This window comes from Salmo salar, chromosome ssa01 (genome assembly GCF_905237065.1).
Source record: "Salmo salar chromosome ssa01, Ssal_v3.1, whole genome shotgun sequence".
Taxonomy (NCBI): Eukaryota; Metazoa; Chordata; class Actinopteri; order Salmoniformes; family Salmonidae; genus Salmo; species Salmo salar.
In genome coordinates this window covers 42,411,410-42,431,624 of record NC_059442.1, presented here as the reverse complement: position 1 = coordinate 42,431,624, position 20,215 = coordinate 42,411,410, and the positions used below count along the sequence as shown (strand labels likewise).

The 20,215-nt window shown below is 43.2% G+C and overlaps 1 protein-coding gene across 1 annotated transcript in view; it reads left to right on the top strand.

The window, feature by feature from the left end:
- The window catches only part of stard9 (StAR-related lipid transfer (START) domain containing 9), a 61,995-nt gene that overhangs the window by 1,395 nt on the left and 40,385 nt on the right, over positions 1–20,215 (top strand). Inside the window, exons 2-3 of the mRNA XM_014195367.2 lie at positions 1,398–1,467; positions 6,117–6,233. Of these exons, the coding sequence (XP_014050842.2) occupies positions 1,398–1,467; positions 6,117–6,233 (187 nt within the window). The remainder of the gene's footprint in view (positions 1–1,397; positions 1,468–6,116; positions 6,234–20,215) is intronic.

The following is a 20,215-nucleotide window of genomic DNA, read 5'->3' as shown; positions in this document are numbered from 1 at the left end:
CACAGAGATAACAGGAGAACCCAAGCTGTTACATGTTTCTCAAAGGTCCAATAGGGCCCTACGTAATCTATCCTTTGCCTACTGACAGCCAATCCGACTCTTTCCAATTGGCTACAGTATGCCGTGAAGCCTTTGGAGAGTGATAGAGAGGGAAAGAGAGAGACAGACCGAGAAACAGAGAGGACAGCATCAGCTGCTACATGTGTTACAAAGTGTCAATCCATTTGAGAAATATTTCAGTTTGTGTCAAAACAGAAGAGGCCTCATTTTATTTTCCATCTCCTTCCTTCCTCCTTCCATTCATGCTGGTCGAACCCCAGTTAGAAGCCGTCTCTTGAGGTTGTCGTGGTTTTGGGTTGGGCTGCTGGGGTTGGCAAAATGAATCCCACGTGGTGGAGCATGTGCTTATTACAACTTCCAACAGAGTCCCTGGTCTGATTTATCTACCCCGCCTCACACACCCAGACCAAGGACAGAGAGGTTATTAGTACTATTGCAGCGTCCCTCATTGTTGCAATCGCTCAAGGAGTTTTAAACTCATTCAGCTCTACTCTTCTACAGCCTCAGATTTCATTCTGTTGCATCATATGTGTCCAGAGCCAGCAGCTGGAGCGCACACACACACACACACACACACACACACACACACACACACACACACACACACACACACACACAAACATGGGCTTTTGTCCAAGGAATGGCTCAAGCTTTCTCACCCAAGGGCCTCTTTGCAGGGCCCGTTTGGACTGTTTTCTTTTGAATAAGAGCTGGACAGTATTTTCCAACTCTGATTCAGGGATTTTTGGGAGATTGTCTTTGACACCATGTACTCGTCTCATGTCACTACTCTCAGGTAGCACTTGCTAGATTTGTCTGCAGTCCCTCCTCTTTAAAAGTCACACAAATAAAGTACATAAAACAGAGTGATCTGGCATTTGAAAAGATAGTACAGATGAAATGATGTCTCTGCAACAACCACTAATATAATAATGATGGATCTCATGTAGTCAACCTGTCTGAGTGACGTGGGTAGAGCAGAAGAACCCATGAATGAACGGACATGGTCTGTAACCTTTTTTTGTTTTGTTATTACCTCTCCTACTCAGTTAATATATAATAACAAAAATGTCATTTTAGCAGACGCTTTTATCCAAAGCGACTGACAATCATGCGTGCATGCATTTTATGCACGGGTGGTCCCAGGAATTCAACCCACTATCCTGACTTTACAGGTGCCATGCTCTACTAACAGCTACAGAGGACCACCAGTTTGTGGTCATGTCTGTCCACCATGACTTATAATGTGTAGTTAATGTGGGCAAATGCATGTTGTTGCGTGAAACTATACAAATGAACGTATACTAACGCAATGTCTATCTCTCTGTCTTTCACAGGGAAGGTGTGGATGGAGGGAGGCTAGCCGTGCAGGTGGAGGATAAGTTGGTTAGGATAAAGAATACTAAGGTGAGTGCCATAGTGTAACATACTGTATCCAGCATGTAACTGCACAGGTGAATCTGATACACACACACACAAACGTCTCCTAAATAGTATCAGATTGGGGTTATTTTTCTTGTAACCAAAGCAGAACCCTTTTTTGGGGGGGCTATACAGAACCATTTCTTGAAGGTTCAATAAAGAACCATGGTCATAAGGTTCTAAATGGAACCTGTATTGGGCTATAAGGAACCCTTTCCTAAGGTTCTATAAAGAACCATTAAAAAAGGTTCTATATACTATAGCGGAAAAGGGCTCTGCTATAGTTACAACCCTTTTTTATGGTTCTTTATAGAACCTTTATGGAGAATGAGAGAGGTTGGTTCTATAAAAAATCTGAAAGGTTATTTTGTAGATCCGTTTGTAGAACCATACAGGGTTTTATTCTGGTCAGCCATATTATATTGTTCAAATTCCATAGGTGTTATTATTGTGCTAATTGGCTAGTTCAACCAAGTGAGCTCCCTCTAGAACAGCAGGGGTCCCCTGACTGATTAAGTCAACTGTCCTCAATTGACACAAGGCCATACGTGAGTCTTTCGCAAGACACATCAGTGGCCATGGTCATATAGAATGGCATAACACAACAGATTAGATAAACTGGAATGGCACTCTCACGGTTGCACAAAAAGAGCTGTGCTCCAACTACACCCCAAAACATTGTACATTTTACTCATCACTAAAAGAGCAAAGAACCCTTTTATGAATTGTGAAGAACCATCGAAGAGCTCAAAGGGTTTTTTGAGTCATCATGGTTCCACAAAGAACCATCACCCTTCCCAAAGAACCCTTGAGGAACTCCAGGTACTGTATGTGATATTGCCATGTTCTATTGCTCTTTGATATTGGCTAATATCTCTGTCAATCAACATCAGAGCTGAGGTGGCGATCTTGACGTACTGTTTATGTGTGTAGGGCAGGTTGAGGGCAGGTTGAGGGCAGATTGAGGGCAGATTGAGGGCAGATTGAGGGCAGGTTGAGGGCAGGTTGAGGGCAGATTGAGGGCAGATTGAGGGCAGATTGAGGGCAGGTTGAGGGCAGGTTGGGGCAGGTTGAGGGCAGGTTGAGGGCAGATTGAGGGCAGATTGAGGGCAGGTTGAGGGCAGGTTGAGGGCAGATTGAGGGCAGATTGAGGGCAGATTGAGGGCAGGTTGAGGGCAGGTTGAGGGCAGCAGGTTTCGAGGAGGTGGGGGCATCCAGAGGGTATGTGTCTCTTACACACAGGATGTTTACACTCAGGACTGGGCCCTTTGCTGTCTGATTCCAATATTGTTTATAATGATTGTGCAGAGCCTACTCTCCCTCACACACACTGCCTCACACACTCGGAGACACTTAGAGACTGTCATACACAGGGCCCACAGGCACACACACACATGTAGAAACACACACACACACACACACACACACACACACACACACACACACACACACACACACACACACACACACACACACACACACACACACACACACACACACACACACACACAGAGGCAAAGGGATCCTCCCACAGACACCACGACACTCATACACACACTCCAATAGGACACTCAAGCCTCTGCTATTCGCTGGATGATGACAAGTTGTGAACCCAAGTTACAACCCTCATACCTTTGTTAGAGCAAGTGGTTTAAAACCGTCTCCGTAGCGTGACTGAGTATCTGTGACAGCTTCCCCCCCGCACAATATAATTATTGCCTCCCAGATCCAGCAATTAGGAGGAAACTGCTTTATTACTCCCTCTTAGTGACTCAAAATCAAGTTTCTTGAGTGTGAATGTTCAGCTTTACAATACTATCAATATTATCACTGGTTGTTCAGGGCTGGAGATGTTTACGGCAGAAGTTAGAGAAGGGAGAGGATATGTTTTTTTGAAATGATGCGAAAGAGACGAGCCACATATGGCGTCCTGCTGTTATAGAGCAGCCTGGAGCAGGGTCGCATGGGGAGAATTATTTTAGGCAAGGGGGACAGTTTGGATTAAGATGGAGAAAGAGAGGGATGGAGAAAGTGAAAAGAGGGGAAGAGGAGAATAAACACACACACGGATGGGAGAGAGAGGGCAAAGTTGAAGAAGGACGGGAGAACAGGGGAATGAAGGAATAGAGGAGACAGAAATGGAGACAGAAATGGAGATAGATGGATGGATAGAGTAATGACCACAGAGACGAGCTCACACACCATACCTAAGCCTGTGTGCTACGTGGTGCACTCTCAGGTCAGCCATCCGAAGCAAGGCTATTGTTTAGTATCATAACAATGGTGCATGGCTGAAGTAACAGGTTTTAACTGCAGTCAATTGGCTGTGAGGAATGAATAGCTCCGTTTTAGTGTGGCCTAATGTTGCTGTTCGAAACTTTATTGAAGATTGACTTGATTACTGTCAGATTGTGCAGAATCACTGATCTACAACCTTGCATCCCAAATAACTACTCATATGTGCCCTGCTCAACCGGATCCCCTTAAACTGAGAGTGTATTCTGAAACAATGGTGACGTCAGCTGTACATACAGTGCATTCGGAAAGTATTCAGACCCCTTGACTTTTTCCACATTTTGTTACGTTACAGCCTTATTCTAAAATGTATTTAAAAAAAAGTTTCCTCGTCAATCTGCACACAATATTTTGTAAATATTTTCTTAACTGCATTGTTGTATTCGGCGCATGTGACAGATAAACATTTATTCGATTTTTATTGGATTTGATGACAAAGCAAAAAAACGTTTTTTAGAATTTTTTTCAAATGTAGCAATAAAAAACGTAGCACATTTACATAAGTATTCAGACCCTTTACTCAGTATTTTGTTGAAGCGCCTTTGGCAGTGATTACAGCTTTGAGTCTTCTTGGGTATGACGCTACAAGCTTGGCACACCTGTATTTCTGGAGTTTCTCCTGTTCTTCTCTGCAGATCCTCTCAAGCGCTGTCAGGTTTGAAGGGGAGAGTCACTGCACAGCTATTTTCAGGTCTCTCCAGAGATGTTCAATCGGGTTCAAGCTACTCCTGTGTTGTCTTGTCTGTGTGCTTAGGGTCATTGTCCTGTTGGAAGGTGAACCTTCTCCCCAGTCTGAGGTTCTGAGTGCTCTGGAGCAGGTTTTCAGCAAGGATCTCTCTGTACTTTGCTCCGTTTATCTTTCCCTCGATCCTGGCTAGTCTCCCAGTCCCTGCCACTGAAAAACATCCCCACAACATGATGCTGCCACCACCATGCTTCACCATAGGGATGGTGACAGGTTTCCTCCAGACTTAACGCTTGGCATTCAGGCCAGATATTTAAATCTTGGTTTCATCAGACCAGAGAATTTTGTTTCTCATGGCCTGAGAGTCCTTTAGGCGCCTTTTGGCAAACTCCAAATGGGCTGTCATGTGCCTTTTTACTGAGTAGTGGCTTCTGTCTGGCCACTCTACCATAAAGGCCTGATAGGTGGAGTGCTGCAGAGATGGTTGTCCTTCTGGAAGGTTCTCCCATCTCCACAGAGGAACTCTGGAGCTCTGTCAGAGTGACCATCGGTTTCTTGGTCACCTCCCTGACCAAGGTCCTTCTCCCCCATTTGCTCAGTTTTTCCAGGTGGCTAGCTCTAGGAAGAGTCATGGTGGTTCTAAACTTCTTCCATTTAAAGAATGATGGAGGCCACTGTGTTCTTGGGGACCTTCAATGCTGCTGCAGCAAAAAAAAACATTTTTGATACCCTTCCCCAGATCTGTGCCTCGACACAATCCTGTCTCGGAGATCTATGGACAGTTCCTTCGACCTCATGTCTTGGTTTTTGCTACTGACATGCACAGTCAACTGTGTGATCTTATATAGACTGGTGTTTGCCATTTGCCGAAACAGGATGAAACTGAACTCAACTTCGAGTCTCATAGCAAAGGGTCTGAATACTTATGTAAATACGTTTTTTTAATTTTTAATTTTTATACATTTGCAAACATTTTTACAGACCTGTTTTCACTTTGTCATTATGGGGTATTATATGTAGATTGATGAGAAATACATTTTGGAATAAGGCTGTAATGTAACAAAATGTGGAAAAGGGGAAGGGGTCTGAATACTTTCCGAATGCACTGTACATGGAGACAACGATATCTACAAGTTAAGATAAAGGTTAGACAGTATCATGGTGAAAATACACAAGAGGTCGACGGTTTGTAAAGGTCTCGTGCACAAGATGAGAGTACTGTTTGTGAAATGATGCTCAGTGGCTGTAAACTAAAGTTGTCCAGAGCAACAGCTCAACAGTTCTGTCCGGGCGTGTAGATACATGCTCTCCTTCAGTGGCATGGCCCTTTAGTCAACAGTCAACACCAGGGCAGTCAGTCTCATTAGTAATGCTGACACTGTAGATGATTGAAGTGGTTGTCTCTAGTAGTAACACAGGGTAACACAGGTTCTCTTGTCTGGGCTGTAACCCTGTAACCTCAGTCCCGTAAAGCATAAGCTTCGACACATTATTTTGAAAACCTGATTGAATGTGCAGCGAAACGTGCACACGTGTCAGTACAGCTTAAACCGTACCTCCGCTTTGATAAGCATGACATTTGTCCCCATTTGTCCCTCAGTCCTTAACTGACTGACGGTCTGTCTCACTGTCTTTGTCTGTGCCCCCCCCCCAGCTGGATGGACGTCAGGACGTACATGGAGACTCCAGGGAGAAGGTGCTGGAGTTTGGTTTTGACTACTGTTACTGGTCTGTGGCCCCAGAGGAACCACACTACGCCTCACAGGAGGAGGTAAGAAGGAGTCCTGCGTGTTGTGTTTGTTTTTGATTTGAGCTGTTTTTTGTACCGGGTTTCGGGCCGGTTGAGTGGCGGCATCGGGCATGTGCGTGCCAGATAGCCTTGGGGGTGTTGCTAGGGGTGGGGGTCAGTAAGCACGAAATGGGAGTGAAAGGTACTATCTGTACTTTTTCCACGGTCATGATGTACCCTAAGCAACACCACCCTGGCATTTGCGTGTGAGGCAGCCAGGGGGACGTTGGGCAGGGTGGGCACGGGGAATCACAACCTGGACTGAAGGAAGACGTCCAGGGGAAATAATACTGTGTTTGGAAAGAAACAAAACGTCTTGGATATTGATATCAGCTCCATCTGTTCTCCAGATTTGTGCGGGCCTCAGATTCCCTTTTATGTCTCTGTGATTGGCTGATTAAATCTGTTTGTGCTGCTTTGATTGGTGGGTGCTACCGTTTTTCCCGGTACTGATGGGAGTAGGAGCCAGAATAAGACCCAACCCCTCAGATACAGACTAGCAGAGCCCATTGTGTCATGTTAGTTGGACCTCCATTTATAGAACTCAAACTTGATGAATTCTGCATTGTCTTGTTCTGATACCAGGCTGATTTATTTACAAACAAACATTTCCATTATGGACAAGCTATGCAAACAATGTTGCCTTTGGTGTTGAAGACAAGTACCAGGACATGGGAAAAGCCTTGGACCACCCTGGCCTGGTTTAGATCCAATGATTTTGTTCCGGTCTCTGTCTGTGAAGACTGGAGTGTCCCACCCTCACTGCCTCTCCTCTGCTGTCTCTCCTCTCCTCCCCTGAGAGGTGTCTTTGTGTGTGTGTGAGTGAAAGAGCTGTGACGGCCCACTCTTTAAAGCAAAACACAGCGCTCTTTTCGCTCTCGCTCAATTCGACTCACAAGGCTTTATTGGCATGGGAAACGTATGTTTACATTGCCAAAGCAAGTGAAATGGATGAAACAAAAGTGAAATAAACAATTAAAAGTGAACAGTAAATATTACACTCACACAAGTTTCGAAAGAATGAAGACATTTCAAATGTCACATGTCTATATACAGTCTCTATCTATCTATCTCTCTCTCTCTCTCTCTCTCTCTCTCTCTCATTTTTTTGTCTGTGTCACCATGTCTTTCATCCCTCCCTCTCTCTCTGTCTCTCTCTTTCTCTATTGCCCCATTCTCTCCATCTCTGAGTTGTGCCCAGTCAGAGGGTGCTGGTGGGGTGGCCCTGCCACTACATTCCTCTGGTGACCCGTGGTGGGCGAGGAGGAGGAGCAACAGGGGCACGGCATAGAGATACAATATAGTGTTGTTAGTGTGTGTTTTCTCTTTCCTTCTGTGGAGCAGGGTCACAATCTGACCTCTTTCTGAGGCCTTTAAGTGTGTGGCTGTTCCACACAAACTCTTACACAGTGGCACCAGAGCTGACATTTACTGGCCACACGTCACAGATAGTTGCTAGGTCTACCCTTCTCTCTAGGCTCTGTTCCAAAGACTGTAGAATATACACTATTTACAGTGCTGTAGGTTGACAACATTTGAGTGCGGTGTTGAATAAAACGACTTGTGTCAGGGGACCTGAGGCTAACACTAAGGACTGGTCGTAAGGGCAGATAACGAACAGTTTGTGTTGTTTGTGCAGTTTCAGAACACTTAATTCCCTCAACAGTTCATACTTTCCCTAGACTTTCATACGCAGACATACAGCTGAAGTTTACACACACTTAGGTTGGAGTCATTAAAACTAGTTTTTCAACCACTCCACAAATTTCTTTGTAACAAACTATAGTTTTGGCAAGTCGGTTAGGACATTTACTTTGTGCATGACACAAGTCATTTTTCAACAATTGTTTACAGACAGATTATTTCACTTATAATTCACTGTATCACAATTCCAGTGGGTCAGAAGTTTACATACACTAAGTTGACTGTGCCTTTAAACAGCTTGGAAAATTCCAGAAAATGATGTCATGGCTTTTGAAGCTTCTGATAGGCTAATTGACATAATTTGAGTCAATTGGAGGTGTACCTGTGGATGTATTTCAAGGCCTACCTTCAAACTCAGTGCCTCTTTGCTTGACATCATGGGAAAATCAAAAGAAATCAGCCAAAAATAATTGTAGACCTCCACAAGTCTGGTTCATCCTTGGGAGCAATTTCCAAACGCCTGAAGGTACCACGTTCATCTGTACAAACAATAGTATTCAAGTATAAACACCATGGGACCGCGCAGGAAGGAGACGCATTCTGTCTCCTAGAGATGAACGTACTTTGGTGCGAAAAGTGCAAATCAATCCCAGAACAACAGCAAAGGACCTTGTGAAGATGCTGGAGGAAACGGGTACAAAAGTATCTATATCCACAGTAAAATAAGTCCTATATCGACATAACCACTCAGCAAGGAAGAAGCCACTGCTCCAAAACCGCCATAAAAAAAGCCAGACTACGGTTTGCAACTGCACATGGGGACAAAGATCTGATGAAAGAAAATTAGAACTGTTTGGCCATAATGACCATCGTTATGTTTGGAGGAAAAGGGGGAGGCTTGCAAGCCGAAGAACACCATTCCAACCGTGAAGCACGGGGGTGGCAGCATCATGTTGTGGGGGTGCTTTGCTGCAGGAGGGACTGGTGCACTTCACAAAATTTTCCATCCTCATAATGCCATCTATTATGTGGATATATTGAAGCAACATCTCAAGACATCAGTCAGGAAGTTAAAGCTTGGTCGCAAATGGGTCTTCCAAATGGACAATGACTCCAAGCATACTTCCAAAGTTGTGGCAAAATGGCTTAAGGACAACAAAGTCAAGGTATTGGAGTGGCCATCACAAAGCCCTGACCTCAATCCTATAGAACATTTGTGGGCAGAACTGAAAAAGTGTGTGCGAGCAAGGAGGCCTACAAACCTGACTCAGTTACACCAGCTCTGTCAGGAGGAATGGGCCAAAATTCACCCAACTTATTGTGGAAGGCTACCTGAAACGTTTGACCCAAGTTAAACAATTTCAAGGCAATGCTACCAAATACTAATTGGGTGTATGTAAACTTCTGACCCACTGAGAATGTGATGAAAGAACTAAAAGCTGAAATAAATCATTCTCTCTACTATTATTCTGACATTTCACATTCTTAAAATAAAGTGGTGATCCTAACTGAACTAAGACAGGGAATTTTTACTAGGATTCAATTTCAGGAATTGTGAAAAACTGCGTTTAAATGTATTTGGCTAAGGTGTATGTAAACTTCCGACTTCGACTGTACTTATTAAAAAAATTATAGAGTTTTGTTTACTCCCTTATAACCTGTTTGGGATAGGGGGCAGTATTTTCACGGCCGGATAAAAACCGTACTCGATTTAATCTGGTTACTACTCCTGCCCAGAAACTAGAATATGCATATAAGTAGTAGATTTGGATAGAAAACACTCTAAAGTTTCTAAAACTGTTTGAATGGTGTCTGTGAGTATAACAGAACTCATATGGCAGGCCAAAACCTGAGAAGATTCTATACAGGAAGTGCCCTGTCTGACAATTTGTTCTCCTTCTAGGGCATCTCTATAAAAAATACAGCATCTCTGCTGTAACGTGACATTTTCTAAGGCTTCCATTGGCTCTAGGAAGGCGCCAGAAAGTGGAATGAGAGCTCTCCAGTCTCTGGGTGAAAAACAGCAGGGGTTTTTGTGAGTGGTCCTTCTGAGAACAATGACACTGAGGCGCGCATGTACGAGACGACTCCATTTTTTTCTTTCAGTGTTTGAATGAACACAACGTCGCCCGGTTGGAATATTATCGCTATTTTACGAGAAAAATAACATAACCATTTATTTTAACCTCTCTGGGCTAGGCGGGACGAATTCGTCCCACCTACGCAACAGCCAGTTGAATCCCGTGGCGCGATTTTCAAATACCTTAGAAATACTATTACTTAAATTTCTCAAACATATGACTATTTTACAGCATTTTAAAGACAAGACTCTCATTAATCTAACCACACTGTCTGATTTCAAAAAGGCTTTACAACGAAAGCAAAACATTAGATTATGTCAGCAGAGTACCCAGCCAGAAATAATCAGACACCCATTTTTCAAGCTAGCATATAATGTCACAAAAACCCAAACCACAGCTAAATGCAGCACTAACCTTTGATGATCTTCATCAGATGACAACCCTAGGACATTATGTTATACAATACATGCATGTTTTGTTCAATGAAGTTCATATTTATATCAAAAACCAGCTTTTTACATTAGCATGTGACGTTCAGAACTAGCATACTAGTTGGCCAGAGCCTGCAAAGCCACGATTCAGCTTTTTGCCGCCTTCTGAGAGCCCATGTGAGCCGTAGGAAGTGTCACGTAACAGCAGAGATCCTTTGTAATGGATAGAGATAATCAAGAAGGGGAAGAAATGGTCAGACAGGGTACTTCCTGTACAGAATCTTCTCAGGTTTTGACCTGCCATTTGAGTTCTGTTATACTCACAGACACCATTCAAACAGTTTTAGAAACTTTGGAGTGTTTTCTATCCAAAGCCAATAATTATATGCATATTCTCGTTACTGGGCAGGAGTAGTAACCAGATTAAATCGGGTACGTTTTTTATCCAGCCGTGTCAATACTGCCCCCTAGCCCTAACAGGTTAAACAGCGTTTGACATGATTCGAAGTACGGTAATGGAATATTTTGAAATTTTTTGTCACGAAATGCGCCGGCGCGTCACCCTTCGGATAGTGACTTGAACGCACAAACAAAACGGAGCTATTTGGATATAACTATGGATAATTTCGAACCAAAACAACATTTGTTGTTGAAGTAGAAGTCCTGGGAGTGCATTCTGACGAAGAACAGCAAAGGTAATCCAATTTTTCTTATAGTAAATCTGAGTTTGGTGAGGGCCAAACTTGGTGGGTGTCAAATTAGCTAGCGGTGATGGCCGGGCTATCTACTCAGAATATTGCAAAATGTGCTTTCACCGAAAAGCTATTTTAAAATCTGACACCGCGATTGCATAAAGGAGTTCTGTATCTATAATTCTTAAAATAATTGTTATGTTTTTTGTTAACGTTTATTGTGAGTAATTTAGTAAAGTTTGCGGTGGGTATGCTAGTTCTGAACATCACATGCTAATGTAAAAAGCTGGTTTTTGATATAAATATGAACTTGATTGAACAAAACATGCATGTATTGTATAACATAATGTCCTAGGAGTGTCATCTGATGAAGATCATCAAAGGTTAGTGCTGCATTTAGCTGTGGTTTTGGTTTTTGTGACATATATGCTTGCTTTGAAAATGGCTGTGTGATTATTTTTGGGAGGGTACTCTCCTGACATAATCTAATGTTTTGCTTTCGTTGTAAAGCCTTTTTGAAATCGGACAATGTGGTTAGATAAAGGACAGTCTTGTCTTTAAAATGCTGTAAAATAGTCATATGTTTGAGAAATTGAAGTTTTAGCATTTTTGAGGTATTTGTAATTCGCGCCACTCTATACCATTGGATGTTGGTGAGGCGTTCCGCTAGCGGAACATCTGTCCCTAAGAATAGTACCACTTGTGTAACAGACCTACCTATAATTTCAACAGTCTTTAATTCCATTGAAAAAGTCTCACTATTTTAGATAAGCGTCAGATTTTTTTCCTCTCACTGGTGCTAAGCACTGTTTTAAAGTCACAATTTAGCCTTGTGTTTTTCTCAAGCAACATGTCGGAGCGCTGCAGTGTAGTTGTGTGTGTGTGTGTGTCCAGAGAAGACGTTGTCCTCCTGGCTTAACTTCCTGTTGAGCCCTGAGGGACTGAGTCAATCTGAGAACCGTGGTGGGGGGAGGGGAAACTCAAACCTAACTGCTGCTCCTCCAGTCTCTACCCTGGAGGAGCAAACCCCCTATTCCCACCACCCCAAGCTGCTAGACCTCCGCTGTGTTGCTCTGTACTGTGGATGTGCTGTATTATGCCACAGAATGAAAAATAACACATACTGTGGGGTCTGAAATGATTGACACCCTTGATAAAGCTTAGCCATAATGACTGTATAAAATAAATAATTCAAATACTGAGCTATATATTGTATGCAAAAACATTTTGGGAAATAATATTGTTTTATACTAATAAAATTGCTCTGAAAAAGAGCAAGTCATATTTTGTTTTCCTCAACAAGGCAGTGGTCAAAATGATTGACACCGCTAAAGATTCTTATAAATAAAGGAGTTCAAAGCTTAGTATTTGTTCCTGTATTCCTAGCACGCAATGATCTTTGACCCCTCTGTAACTTTCTCACTCATCGTTATTCACGATTCATTCAGGATGATCTGTAATCATGGTAGCATCCACATTTAATGTAGAAGTGTTTAGAAACATATTCTATTTTTATTTACAATAAAAGTCACCCCAGTATGACACTACACATTATTTACCATTCATTTCTATCGGGCCCAAAATGATCTGAAACACAACCAAAATGAACTCCAAATGCATCCAACAAGTTTGTCGAGTCACAAGCTTGATGTAATCATTGCGTGCTCGGAATTTGGGACCAAATACTAAACGTTTGACTACTTTATTTATAGGAATCCTTAGGGGCGTCAATAATGTTGACTTGTTACGGTATGTGCTGCAGTGACAGTGAGTTGATGGAGTGTCCTCCAGAGCCGGTTTAACTGCATGCTCTCCACCCTGGTCAGAAAGAAGGAGTGAAGTGGAGAGGGAAAAGAGAAAGAGAGGGGGAGAGTAGAAAGGAGGGGAAGGTGAGAGGAAGAAGAGAGAGAGAATGAGAGATCCTAGGTATTCACTACGGAGCTGGGCTTTGGAACAGAGCTGAAGAAGAGATATAATCCATAATGAAACCCAGCTGTTGAGGTAGTGGTGAACTAGAGAGAGAATGGCCCTGTTTATTTTAGCGCTCACTTTGTCAAGTGTTAGATGTGTATACTTACTGCGTAACATATTCTCTTCTATGTTTAATTAACATGGGCCATTTAACCAGGACTGGGGCATTTAAATAGATGGAAAACGGAAATAGCTGAGAACTGGGAATCATCTGGAGCACAGAGAGAGGAGGGTGGAAGAGGGAGAGAGAGGGGGGATGAGAGGGAGACCGAGACAGAGAGAGGGGGGGGGGAAAAAAGAGAGACACAGAGAGAGGGAAGGGGGGAGGAGGAGAATATATTGGGGTAGAGAGAGAGATGGAGAAGAGAGAACGAGGGAGGGAGAGCAAAAACACCCCGGTCCAAGCTCCAAGCTGACTTCATTTGGTAATGAAACCCAGCGTTGAGCTCCAGATTCAGATCCTGTCCAATGACGTCATTTGGGCTGAAATCTAACTGTGAAAAATGACTTAGTGGAGCAGCTGTGAGTTTGGCAGACGAGAAATGGGCGGTTCTGTCGACCCCCTGCCCATTCCCCTCCTCCACCTCTGGAATTCTCTCTTGCGCTCTCTTATTCTCTCTCTCTCTCTCTCTCTCTCTCTCTCTCTCTCTCTCTCTCATTCTCATCTCTTTCTCTCTCATTCTCGTCGCTCTCTCTCTCTCTCCCTCCCTCCCCCCATGCTGTGTTCATGACTTGATTATGCTCTTGGTATTTCTAGGTCTGTGTGTTAGTCATGCTATAAGAAGAAGAATAACTGCTCTGTGCTTCACAGTGATTGGTGTGCATTTTCCTCTCACACTGTATTCCCCACTAGTGAGCTTTAATCCACTTTACTGATGACTGGTTAAAGGAACCATGACTGCCACACATATTTGATCTTGTTATGGCAGACTATTAGACTAGATATGGACACTCACAAGCCCCAAAGACACCAATAGTTTGGTCTTGCTTAATCGCTTATAAAATCCAGATAAAAAAAAAACGTGGAGCACCTGTGATGGACATAAAGTCTTGTAATTTAATTTCAATATGTAAACGTTATCCTCTTACATCTAGATGTTCCGCTAGCGGAACGCCTCGCCAATATCCAATGATAGAGCGTGGCGCGAATTACAAACACCTCAAAAATCCAAAAACTTCAATTTTTCAAACATATGACTATTTTACAGCATTTTAAAGACAAGACTCTCCTTTATCTAACCACATTGTCCGATTTCAAAAAGGCTTTACAACGAAAGCAAAACATTAGATTATGTCAGGAGAGTACCCAGCCAGAAATAATCACACACCCATTTTTCAAGCTAGCATATAATGTCACAAAAACCAAAACCACAGCTAAATGCAGCACAAACCTTTGATCTTCATCAGATGACACTCCTAGGACATTATGTTATACAATACATGCATGTTTTGTTCAATCAAGTTCATATTTATATCAAAAACCAGCTTTTTACATTAGCATGTGACGTTCAGAACTAGCATACCCACTGAAAACTTCCGGTGAATTTACTAAATTACTCACGATAAACGTTCACAAAAAAACAAAACAATTATTTTAAGAATTATAGATACAGAACTCCTTTATGCAATCGCGGTGTCCGATTTTAAAATAGCTTTTCGGTGAAAGCACATTTTGCAATATTCTGAGTAGATAGCCCGGCCATCATGGCTAGCTATTTTGACACCCACCAAGTTTGGCACTCACCAAACACAGATTTACTATAAGAAAAATTGGATTACCTTTGCTGTTCTTCGTCAGAATGCACTCCCAGGACTTCTACTTCAACACCCAATGTTGTTTTGGTTCCAAATAATCCATAGTTATATCCAAATAGCTGCGTTTTGTTCTTGCGTTCAAGACACTATCCGAAGGGTGACGCGCCGGCGCGTATTGTGACAAAAAATGTCAAAATATTCCATTACCGTACTTCGAAGCATGTCAAACGCTGTTTAAAATCAATTTTTATGCGATTTTTCTCGTAAAATAGTGATAATATTCCGACTGGGAGACCTTGTTTTCGTTCAAACACTGAAAATAGAAAATGGAGTCTTCACATGCACGCGCGCACCCGTGTCATTGTTCTCAGAACGACCACTTTCCAAAACCCCTACTGTTTTTCGCCCAGGGACTGCAGAGTCATCATTCCCCATTCTTGCGCCTTCTGAGAGCCTATGGGAGCCTTAGAAAATGTCACGTTACAGCAGAGATCCTCTATTTTCGATAAAGAGGCTATAGAAGGCCAAGAAATGGTCAGAGAGGGCACTTCCTGTATGGAATCTTCTCAGGTTTTGGCCTGCCATATGAGTTCTGTTATACTCACAGACACCATTCAAACAGTTTTAGAAACTTTAGGGAGTTTTCTATCCAAATCAAATTATTATATGCATATTCTAGTTTCTGGGCAGGAGTAATAACCAGATTAAATCGGGTACGTTTTTTATCCGGCCGTGAAAATACTGCCCCCTATCCTAAACAGGTTAACTTAGTAAGCACACGGTGTTGCTGCCCATATCTCTGCATACTTGCAGTTCTCTGGACTAGTGATGGTAATAGCAGACCTGCTATTCAGGGGGATAGTCCAGTACATAGAGTACCCATGTATACTACCATACCAGAATCCCCCCCAGAATAAACCCCTATACTGTACGCCTATAGAGAATATAGCAGATGAGACAGCCAATACAATATATACAAATAGTTAACTTGAGGCATGGAGGGACAGAATAAGTTACAAGAAGAACAAAAAGAAATGGAGAAACTTATTCTGGATGGTCTTCAGAGATAGATGAGAGGGGTTGAGGGTAGCTGAAGGTTGGTATTAAAACAAACAAAATATAACTATTGTAAAATACACTGTCTGTAAAATGTATATAGTATGTATAAGCTGAAAGTAGAATCCCAAGTATTGTTGTCCATTAGTTTCTCCAGGGTTAGGGGAACATAATAAAGGAAAATATATACAAAAAAATATATACAGTGCTTTCAGAAAGTATTCAGACCCCTTGACTTTTTCCACATTTTGTTATGTTACAGCCTTATTCAAAAATGTATTAAATAGTTTTTTCCCCCATCAATCTACACACAATATGCCATAATGACAAAGCAAAAACAGGTTTTTAGAAGTTTTTGCACATTTATAAAAAAATAAAACCTGAAATAACATTTACATAAGTATTCAGACCCTTTAACGCAGTACTTTGTTGAAGCACCTTTGGCAGCAATTACAGCCTCAAGTCTTCTTGGGTATGATGCTATAAGCTTGGCACACCTGTATTTGGGGAGTTTCTCCCATTCTTCTCTGCAGATCCTCTCAAGCTCTGTCAGGTTGGAGGGAGAGTGTTGCTGCACAGCTATTTTCAGTTCTCTCCAGAGATGTTAGATCGGGTTCAAGTCCGGGCTCTGGCTGGACCACTCAAGGACATTCAGACACTTGTCCCGAAGCCACTCCTGCATTGTCTTGGCTGTGTGCTTAGGGTCGCTTTCCTGTTGGAAGGTGAACCATCGCCCCAGTCTGAGGTCCGGAGCACTTTGGAGCAGGTTTTCATCAAGGATCTCTCTCAACTTTGCTCCGTTCATCTTTCCCTTGGTCCTGACTAGTCTTCCAGTCCTTGCCGCTGAAAAACATCCCCACAGCATGATGCTGCCACCACCATGCTTCACCATAGGGATGGTGACAGGTTTCCTCCAGACGCGACGGTTGGCGTTCAGACCAAAGAGTTCAATCTTGATTTCGTCAGACCAGAGAATCTTGTTTGTCATGGTCTGAGAGTCTTTAGGTGCCTTTTGGCAAACTCCAAGCAGGCTGCTAGGTGTCTTTTAGTGAAAAGTGGCTTCCGTCTGGCCACTCTACCATAAAGGCCTGATTGGTGGAGTGCTGCAGAGATGGTTGTCCTTCTTGAACTCTGGAGCTCTGTCAGAGTGACCATCGGGTTGTTGGCCTCCTCCCTGACCAAAGCCCTTTTCCCACGATTGCTCAGTTTTGCCGGGCAGCCAGCTCTAGGAAGAGTCTTGGTGGTTCCAAACTTCGTCCATTTAAGAATGAGGCCACTGTGTTTTTGGGGACCTTCAGTGCTGCAGAACTTTCACATGTGATTTTACATGTGAAAATGCAAATTTGACATGTGTTTTTTTTGTAAAGGAGGCTAAAGCCTGGGGAAGCCATTCCCTGTCCGCCTTTCCATTCTCTGTTTTCTTTCCCTGTCATTAAACCTTTTCGGCCAGAGAGGGCTCTGGGTGCTTAAACATTCTCATTCCCTGGACCCTGCCATTAATACTGCTATTTCCCTCTTTCTCTTTCTCTCTTTCTCGTTAGCCCCCTCTCTCTGGTTGCTTTAACAAGCGGTAGAGGGAGGAGCAACAGAGAGTCGTTACAGATATGGGCTAGTGTTATTTATATGTTTAAGGTCGAGCGTTTGCCCCAGTGTCAGTTGTTGCAGTAACAGTTGAGAGAGTTAGAAATGTTTGCTGAAAAGTTGAAAGTGCCATGCCAGCACACCCCCTCTCTCTCACTCTCGTTCCCCGACGTTTTCTCCCTACCCTTCTTTATCTATGCTGTTTTAGGGCTCCCGAGTGGCGCTGCGGTCTAAGGCACTGCATCTCAGTGCTTGAGGCGTCACTACAGACACCCTGGTTCGAATCCAGGCTGTATCACAGCCGGCCGTGATTGGGAGTCCCATAGGGCCGGCGCACAATTGGCCCTGCGTCGTCCGGGTTTGGCCGTCATTGTAAATAAGAATTTGTTCTTAACTGACTTGCCTAGTTAAATAAAGGTTCAATCAAATTTAAAAAATAAAACTATCGAATTTTCCCCTCTTTCTCACCCTTTCCCGACGTTTTCTCCCTCCCCTTTACTCTATCCCTTTCCCCTCATCCTCCCAACTGTCTCTATCATTCTCTCTCTCTCACTCTCTGTCTCTCTCTCTCTCTTTCTCTATATCTCCCATGTGTAGGCAGGCATGAATAATGTCCAACAGCTTATCTGTGTAGCCCTCAGTCTCTCCCTCCCCTTCCCTCCTCCCGCCTCCCTGCCCTTATATGCTAATTTGACCTACAAATTCTGTCAAAGTATGTCAAATGAATGAGAACACTGTTGAACCCCAGCCAATGTTCTTCCTCCCTATCTCTCTCTCTCTCTCAGTCGTCGTTCTGCCTCTCTCTGTGTTTCGCTAGTTTTTCCTGCCCCCTCCCTCAACACCTCCCCCAGCTTCACTGTCTGTCTCTCTTACCCTTTTTCTCTCACTCATATCTCAGAAAGTTAGGATGCATGTTAGCCGACTAAACTCAGCTCCACGATTTACGTTGGAGTTGAGCCGGCGACTAGTGTGGGCGTACCGGAGCTCCGACGTCACATGAAATTCAGTTTTGATAAAATAGCCCGCATTTAATCTGAAATGCTGAAATCTTTAGTTTTTTATTAAAAAACGTCCTTTTATGTGACGTCGGTAGTAGCCACACTAGTGTCCGCTCAACTCCATAATCGCGGAGTCGAGTTTAGTCGACTCCATCTCCAATAACATGTATATATTCCTCAGGCTGAACAAAAGCTCAACTTTTGTCTAACATCTGCTCAGGGTCCAGCTGCAGTGTTTGTGTAAGCTAGTTGGAAAGTGTGGGACTGAAACGGACTGACTGACCCATGTTGTAGGTTCCAGTACCAATGCAGCTGTCCTGTCCAGTCTTGGAGAGAGGGCAGAACTGACCGTGAGACCTGGGCCTGTATTCACAAAGAGTCTTAAAGTAGGAGTGCTGATATAGGATCAGTTTTGCCTTTTAGAATACGATTACATAGAAAGGTGGGACCTGATCCTAGCTCAGCACTCCTTGTCTGAGAGGCTTTGTGAGTACGGCCCTGGTTCTGTCGGATTATGGCTGCTGTGTCTGTTTCTTTACTTTTCCTGATTGCCCAACCAATGTCCACTGTTTTAGCCCAAGGAACCCCCTTACTATATGAGATGTTGTGTAATGTGTGTGTGTAGTAGTAGGAAAGTCAATTGTGGGTTTTTTGTCTCTTCAAACCTGGAAAGAGGCGCTGACGTTTTTTGGCCGTGGTTCCTTAGAAGAGCACTTGCATAGACAGACAGACAGACAGAGAGAGAAAAGTAAGGAGTTTTCCAGTCCAGGGGCTGGTGTAGAGCAGGCCACATGAAAACAGACCCAGCCACTGTAGTCAGTCCACCACAGCCAATGATTAGTAGACTGAGACCATTAATAAGCACCATCCCAGCTGCCTGCCTCCATCTCTCTTTCTCTCTCTCCTTCTTCTCCCCATCTCGCTCTCTCTCCCCCTCGTTCTGTTTTTCCTTTCCATTGACACGCTCCAGACATACAGGCTTCCAATCTAAAAAGTATCCACGTTTCAAAACAAGCTCTTATAAACAGCTGCTATCCAGGTTCAGATCTCAGGCGACAAATCTGCCCTTCCCTTGTTTATCAGAAGACGTCATGGTCCGGAGAGAGGGGGGGATTCTGGGTCGGCTCGCTCCACATCTGACCTCTGCTTGGACTGACCCACTTCTGGAGTGAACCCTCCTTGTCCCCATACACACTCACACGTGCCCACACCCACTCACATACCAACACACACACACACACGCTGTAAAACCATGAAACACGTGACGCGTTTATAACCTAAACATCAGTGTTTAAAACGTAAAGATTAGGCATTTAGATTAGCCAATAAGTGTTCTCATCTTAAACACAGGCGTTTAGAATGCAAGATTAAACATGATAGTCAGCTTTTTCTAGTTTTCAACCAGGAGAACACCTATATCTATTTTAAACACTCGTTTTTTGCCGATCGTCCTGTTTAGAGTGCATTTAGTCATTAGATATTGATGTGACTTTTCCACTCCATCAGTGTTAGGAATGTCTGTCACCTTACCTACATTTCAGCCCAACTGAACATGACATGATAAAATATTCCAATTGTTGGATATCCTCGCTCTGGCTGGAGACCACAATGTTGAGGATAAGTAGGCCATAACTAAATGCCTTATGAAATGAATAGTATGTGGTCATAAAGGGTTTACTTGTAATTAACACTTGAACTTAGGCAGTCACTTGTTGAAAGCTTCAGGAATAGAAATGATTGAATGCAACAAGCATA